The sequence below is a fragment of the Adiantum capillus-veneris genome, chromosome 27 (genome assembly GCF_014529385.1).
Source record: "Adiantum capillus-veneris isolate H3 chromosome 27, ASM1452938v2, whole genome shotgun sequence".
Lineage (NCBI taxonomy): Eukaryota > Viridiplantae > Streptophyta > Polypodiopsida > Polypodiales > Pteridaceae > Adiantum > Adiantum capillus-veneris.
The window spans coordinates 64,089,705-64,097,487 of record NC_140957.1 but is presented as its reverse complement, the minus strand read 5'-3'; the positions used below and the strand labels follow the sequence as shown (position 1 = coordinate 64,097,487).

The 7,783-nt window shown below is 40.1% G+C and overlaps 1 protein-coding gene across 2 annotated transcripts; it reads right to left on the bottom strand.

Annotated features, from left to right (window-relative positions):
• Positions 1–289: 289 nt before the first annotated feature.
• On the bottom strand, positions 290–6,705 carry LOC147422101 (uncharacterized). 2 transcript variants are annotated; one of them, XR_015186828.1, is made up of 3 exons: positions 5,471–6,705; positions 514–1,906; positions 290–435 (listed from the first exon to the last, which is right to left on the bottom strand). XR_015186828.1 is itself a non-coding variant. In XM_086503443.1 (2 exons), exons 1-2 carry the CDS (start codon positions 6,436–6,438, stop codon positions 4,872–4,874), a joined length of 972 nt encoding a protein of 323 aa, XP_086359569.1. In that variant the 5' UTR covers positions 6,439–6,700; the 3' UTR covers positions 4,650–4,871. The 2 variants fall into 2 exon arrangements, 1 of the variants encoding a protein (XP_086359569.1); XM_086503443.1 differs by lacking the exons at positions 290–435; positions 514–1,906 and adding an exon at positions 4,650–4,875 and having other exon boundaries at positions 5,471–6,700.
• Positions 6,706–7,783: the final 1,078 nt, after the last annotated feature.

The window sequence follows — 7,783 nt, the reverse complement described above, 5'->3', positions numbered from 1 at the left end:
AAAAGGTGTGGAGGTCCAACTTCCCTTTGTATTTGGTGTCCTCGAGGAAGAGGATGAAGCGTGACTAAGGGGTGGATGTGGGTGCAGATGCAGAGGCTGTGGCAGCATCCATGTCTAGCCTGGGGTGTGGATAAAGAGTGGAGGAGCTCAAGAGTTGCAAAAAGTGAAAATAGTGAATGAGTTAGGTGGCCCCCCTTTTATAATGGACCCTTTTTTTAAGACATTAAAAAAAGGCACTTTCACCAAAAAATGATTTCTCATCCCAATGCAAAAAATTATATTCAAAGACATGATTTGCCGAAGCAAATCATGTTGATTACAGCAGGGATCAATATGAAAATTGCAAGAGTTACAAAGTTATAAGATCAATAGCATAGCTCCATCTATCCCCCAATCCTCCTCGATCTTCAATTTGTCTTCCATTCTCTTCCCAATCTGCGGACATTCATTACAATAAGCATCTAATGATCGACAAACCATGATGTATTGAAAATGTGGTGGAAGGATTCTCACCTTGTGACCTTGTAAACGAAGTTGTGCTTGTTGAAGGGCCTCAAAACCCATAATAACCAAATATTCTCGAACATCACTGAGAGTCCAATGCTTGTTCACTTGGACTGCCTCCAAAGCATCGTTGGGCATCTTCACTGCAATGTCAAATCTTGCAATAGCGTCGTCTACACTTTGTAAGGGAGTCCACACTCCAAGCTTGCACATCCAACGATCATAGTGAAATCGTATGTACAAGGAGGTGCGGGATTTCAAATAGCACATTCCAATACCTGAAGCTCCAACCTTACAACGGTGCCGGTCCCCGTTGTGCATACCCTCCACAAAACCCCAATCCACTTCTAAAAGCCTTCCTAATTCCTCGTAATGCATATCTTTACATACAAGCATTGTGATAGTCTCCACAAATCCAAACTCTTTAAAAATGTGCACAAAACAATGAATAGGCAAACACCAACTCAAGCCCACAAACCTAGAAGCTTTAGAGTATTTCAAAGAGTTTTGGACATCCATTATCATCTTTTGCTTGAAAGATGCTACCAACCACAAATCTAGGACCAGCTACTCCATACTTAATAAGAAAGTTACTTTGATGGGTTCAAACGTTCCAAATGCTTGTGTAGAAGTAGAGACAATATAGGAATGAGAATAGAAGAAAATCCTTCTTTGAACCAATTTGGTTGGACAAAGATGTGGACACATTATTGCTCCAATATCCGCATGTATAGCATTGAATGTGCCGGAGAGACTATGTAGTGGCTGCTCCTCCACCAACGTGGATGAAAATATGACTATAAATGCATGACAAATGTTAAGTATAAATCCATAATAACATTACACTGTGATTTCACACCTAGCTTTGTATTCTCAAAACATGTACTTACAATGTGTTGAAAATCGAGATGGTTGTTACAAGTGCATGGTTGACACTGAGAAAACATGTTGCACAATGGCTACGATCTCCTTGTCTTTGCGATTCTTGAAGCCAAGGAGCTTTCCTTTCCAATGAAGATCCAAGTTTGCACGATTCTGCACATGATGAGGGCCAACACCAGATAGTTGCATGTATACCCAAGCACCTTTGGTGAACTCTTGTGGCACCCACTCATCATCTACACCTCTAGTGTTGTAGCATGCAAGTGCTGTGACCTCATCCTTTGGCCACCTTTGCGAAGTAGAGTTGGCCATGGTTGAGCAAAGCAAAGTAGGAGGAGAAGAACCTTGCTTGTTGCTACAATGTAGGTGAAATAAAGTGATATGAGAAAGTGGTTAACCCTTGTGGCAATGAGAGGAGAAGGTGGACAACCCTCGCTTGGTGTGACACTGGGAGAAGGTGGATAACCCTTGCTTGGTGTGGCAATGAAAGGTGGTAGGGGAAGAGAGAGGAGCTTCCTTGCTGCAACAATGGAGATGGTGTAAAGAGAGAGTGTTGGAATAGAGGATAAGTGTGATGGTTGCAACCAAGGAAGGGTTGAAAAAGAGGTTCTACAGAGAAAATCACTTTTTGCCTAATAACTACTTTTGGGAGAGCTTTGAATAACAAAAAAAGATTTTTTTAAAATTTTAAATTTTAGGGTTTTTGGATACACGTTTTGACTTTTTGAGATCAAAAAATGCTTTTTTGACCATAAAATAGTTTTAGAAAAATTTTCAAAAGATAAAATTTGAGTTTTGAAATTTTAAAAATTTTCAAAGTTTTGGGATTTTTTCAGAACCGAATCAAAAAGAAAAGAAGTTGGAGGTTCCATATGGCCCGCCCACCCACCCCACCATCTCACTAGGTAAGAACCCATTTAAAAAGTGTAAGACTATTTTGTCCCCTTACATTTTTTAGGGCATAGAGTATGTCCACCACCCTCTTCTCATTGACTAGCCTCTAATTAACCTTAATCCCAAAGGACCCCTAGAGGGTTCATATTTTTCTTAATGTTATAGACAACATTCTATAGAACATTTTCTCTCGCTTTCTAAACAATGGTCTATATAAAGGCCAAGCTAATGTTGCAATGGATTTGCTCTATGGTTAAGTAGATTTTGGCCAGTAAGCACATCCATGCATAATCAACTTCTATAGTTACCTATTACCCAACCTTAACAAACATAGATAATGGTGCATGGGTCTAATTGGGCAAACTTGGAATTAGCAAGAGATACTAAATTGCACCGTCTACCCATATTGTGATAACCAAAAACAAGTGCAAATGAGCAACAAAATCACAATAATCCATATGAGATGGCAACCTTTGATCTCATTACTCACTTAAGTGTCTCTCTCTCTCTCTCTCTCTCTCTCTCTCCCCAAAAGGGATAGGTTCACAGCTTCACCAACATCAACTTTGGGGTGGCTAAGGGATCATTACTTGTAATGCTCAAACCCTGTTATAGTGAAACTTGCATTAAAGTATGGCAACACAACCTTGTGAATGTATTAATATTGTTTGATATTATTGCTCTTGGCTATACATTTTGAAAGTACAAGCAACAAGGCTTGCCCAAATTTTAAAAAAAAACTATCCCAGGTTTTAAGTTAAAATTTGAAGGGTGTATCAGTTTTGGAGAGCTTTATGGGATTTCTTAAAGGCAAGCTCAAAATCTAACCAAAATTTTATTGTTCACGTGTTAACAAAAAATTGAGAGAGAGAGAGAGAGAGAGAGAGAGAGAGAGAGAGAGGGAGAGGTGGGGATGGTTAGGAATGACAAGGGAGAGATAGAGAGAATTTGATGTGTGTTGAGGAAAAATCAATAAAGATACACACATACATATACACATGCACATGTATATACATATATACACCTAACTAAGTATACACACACATACTTGCATATACATATATACACCTAACTAAGTATACACACACATACTTGCATATACATAAACACACATGCATACATAGAGATATTCAAAAGACAAAGACATGAGAGCAATATAATGTGAGTGCTTCTATGTGTGCTCATGAGAGCTTGAGAAGTTGTACAGGATTTGCCTGTTGGTAAGAGCGAGCAAGACCTGCCATAAGCAAGTCGCACAAGCTCGTCTTCTTGGTTGCAAAGCCAAACATCAATTTATTACAACTATCCTTTGTGACCATAAAGAACAAACTCACAATGAATACACACCTCATCCTGGCCCTCAATGCCCGTACGTCAAGGCTAAAAGAAGCCAATGCGCAAAGTACAAAGATGCACCACATATACCACTAGGTAAACCCACTCTATGCCAACTACCCACCAACCACAATTCCCTTGCAACCCAGACTCTATACATCTTATCTTATTGGTTACAAAGCCAAGCATCAATTTATTACTATCCCTCGTGACCATAAAGAACAAAGCAATGTTCAAAAAGACATGCTTTTCTTTTAGCAACATGAACTAGTTTTACAAGATTGCATCAAGACCCACACCCACATGTCACAAGGGTTGATCCATAGGGATCACGCTTAAAGAAATACATATAAAAAGAGATTGCCGAGTGCACATTAATACATTTGTGATTTTCTTTGCTTCATTTTCCTTAAGTGTTTTCTTCTCTTTAGAATGTCCTCACTATGTAACTATGTAAGCAGTAAAAATATTTATTTTGAAGCCATTAGGTTTACCTTTTACATGATTGTAAGCGACCTAATTTTAAGCTTGCCTTGAAGGAAGTTGTAAAGTTTTAGAGTTTTAGTGCAATTTTTTATAAAAATTTCATTATCACTCTATGAATGCCACAAAAATTCTACAGCCACCAAATATCTTTTTGCAAAAATAAAACTAAAAATCGTCAAACTAATGATAGAACTAGGGTTTATGCCAAAATCTAATGCTAATATAAAATGTGAAACTAGAATGCCCAAATTTTGATCTTAGAAATTAAGGTCCAATGAAATTACATGTTGATTCCAGACTCCAGCTACGAAATTTACACGACAAACCAAGATATGTGAGTGCAACTTGAGGAGCCAAAGAGTGTATGAGTGGGTTTGGCTTTGAGGTAAAAACCACAAAAATTTCTAGCCAAAAAGAAAAAAAAAGGAGAAAATTAAATTTACATGAGATCCAATTTGAAATATCCCCCCCCCCCCCCCCCGCCCCCGGGGGCCCCAACACCCCTGCTTGGTGGAATTTTTTCCATTGATCGTTCGAAAAGATGTTGCTAGGTTAACCAAATTTTTTATTTTTTAAAAAAACAATAATTTATCAAAAATCAACTCTTGATGTTTCTCTTACATTCGTGTAGTAATAATAATATAATATTTACAATTAAAGAGAGTAATTACTCGCAATGGCTCAACAAAACGAAAATGGATAGGGCATCTTGTTTTCCGAAGGTTGGAAGCACCAACATTGCCATCCTTGACCCTTCTTGAGATCGACTTTTATCTGTGAAAAGAGAAAAGAAAAAACTCCACAAGCAAATGTCAAAGCAAGGAATTGCCTTTTTCCATGGAAAATTTCAATGTTCGAAAAAAAAAACAAAGTTTATTGCATTTTTAATGGCTAAAATTGCAAAATCTTGGCTAGGTTTTGAGCTTGCCTTTAAGAAAACCGGCAAAATTGTTTGTGTAAATATCAACAAATGCTTGAAATTTACAAGTTTTAGTGGAAAAATCAACAAATGATTCAACTTTGGACTTAAAAACCGGAAGAGTTTGAAGTGTGTCATTATTTTCTTCGATTAGAAAAATGTTTTTGGCAAGATGGAAATTCGAATGGATTCTACGAAATAAAGGTGCATGCATGAATACATACATATACTTATACAAATAAACATACACATTTGCATACATATATGCACACATACATACATATAGATATGTATATATACAAGGATGTAATTCGATGAGTTATATGCATGTATGTACATACTTGCATATAGACTTGACATTGAGGATCCATGGATACACCTTCAAAGCTAGACTGAACATTTTCCATTGTGAAAAGAGAACAACAAACAAAAACAAAATTCTCACCTTACCTTTCAAAAGCTGATGTGGGGCTTTCAACAAGAAGGCCAACCTTTGAGGAGGATCTTGACCAGAAGAAGTCCCTCTTCTTAGCTCTAATTTCATGTGGACTCTCATTCTCTTTGCCCTTTGATGTTTCCTTCATTGCCGTCGTCGGTCCCGTCCCTGATACCGCCAACAGCTTCCCTCCACAGGTCTCATTATCGAATTTCTCATACCAAACCTTCTCACTGGCCATGGCCTTGCTCCTTAAACTCATCAGCTTCATCTTCCACTGCTTCATCTGTCCCTTTTCCTTTAAGGGCGAGCCACAGGATGAGCTTTTGCAGGCAATAGACTCCGAGTCATTTTGTGATGCCTCATTTGCCTGAGCTTCTTGTTGAAAGACATGCATAGCATTCAATTGTGAAGAGGATATCTGACACAATTCATGCCTGCTAATTTTTTGATCGGGTGATGTTGCTTGTGGTTGATGACATCCATGTTTGGGGTTGGCATGTGCATCAGGTTCGGAGATTTTGCACTCAGGATGAAGCATAGTTGCAGAGCAAGGTGGCACGTCTACAGCAAAATCGAGCACATCATGAGAGCCCATAGTCTTTGATTTGTCCTTTTGCAGCCTCCTACATCCAAACTTAAGCTTCTTAGGCTCTTTGGCGAGCCTATCATGTCCATAGAGAGGCACACTTTGCACAGAATTGCTGCCTTTGATATCTGCATCATCATCATTGCCATGACACAACTTGTGCAGAGATTCATGCCCCTCTCCACTGACTTTGCCTGATTTCTGCGAGCCAAACTTCATTTTCCGGAGCGATTTGCGACGGAAGGAGGGTTTGGGCGGCCGATGATGATGCAATGCGGAAGGACTCTGAGCTCCGATGCAGGATTTGCTCTTGCTTTCCATCCATTTAGGAATGGAGTGGCCGAAGGAGAAGCCCACAAAGGCGACTAAAACACTCACGATGATTCGAAGCATCTCTCAGGAAGCAGAAGAGCCAAGGGCAGAAGCCTTTATAAAGCTCATGAAGCCCCAGAGAGAGAGAGAGAGAGAGAGAGAGAGAGAGAGAGAGAGAGAGAGAGACTGTGTGTGTGTGTGTGTGTGTGTGTGTGTGTGTGTTTTATCTTGCACAGAAGCGCCTATTCTTAGCTATGGAGGCTGCGTGAATCACACAGAAAGGTAGAGGAGGAAAACGAACTCATTCAAACAAGGCAACGTTAAAAGCAGAAGAGAGAAGACAAGACAAGAATAGGCGGGCTCACGACCCCCACGTTTAAATTTTGAAACAGAACAGGCCAACAGACTCGGGGACAATGCATTCAAATCTCGCAAATGAAGAATATTTTTTCCTTTGGAGAAGTTTCTCACGGGCAGTTCAACACTTCTAAAAGGCATAGTTCTACCCCTGCCTTCGAAAAATGTCTAAAGGCAGATTCGCACGAGAAGAGGATGGGGATAAAGCTGACGACAGTGGAAGTGTCTCCTTGCCATTAAGTAGCCTGAGCATCGAGAATTCTCTTGTCGTTTCCCAGCTAAACGAAGCCTTGCTCCAACCAACTCTACCGTTTTTGGCAGAGCTAGCTTACAAAGCTTTGTTTTCACACAAGCAGCCAAAACCCAATAGCATCAGCAAAATGTTGCATGTGCTTTCATTGCAAATGCGCCCTAAGTGTTCACGCTGAGCTCCATTTAATAGGCAACGACAATGTTGTTGATGCTTGGCATCACAGGTTAACCCCAGTATGTGTGAAACCACCCTTATGTTGTGGTCATGCGAGGCATAATGAACATTTTAGGTAGGTTTTGCACAGACTTGAAGCTTCGCTAAATCTCAGAGCTACATCCCACCTTGCGCTTACAAGACATGGAGTGCTTTGATTATCATGCACTGTAAATAAACTTGCCCTCTCAGTCCCACGTTGATCGGTTGCGAGCATAGCGTGCATAGTCAACTTTTCTCCAACCGACACGTGAAATGGAGTAGCTTTGGACCAACAGCGTGAAGCCATGATGGAATGAAAGGCGGGAGTCCACTCCCCCCACCCCCAAGTGCTGCAAAATTGACGAACAACTAGAGTTTTTCCAACACGTAGAGCGCAAGGCCTTGCGTTGGGCGTATGTGTTGTAGATCTCGTCTCCTTTGACATCGGATCTTCCATGCTCGGACTCACCCAAGCCTCAAAGCAACCCTCATTCCCTTGCACATGCTACCTGGAGCACCCAGACTCATGCACAATGATCTCTTTGCTTGTGCAAGTGTATTTAAAGTAGCTAATCAAATTTGTTTATTTATTTGAGTGCTTAATTATTGTGTCGTGCTTCT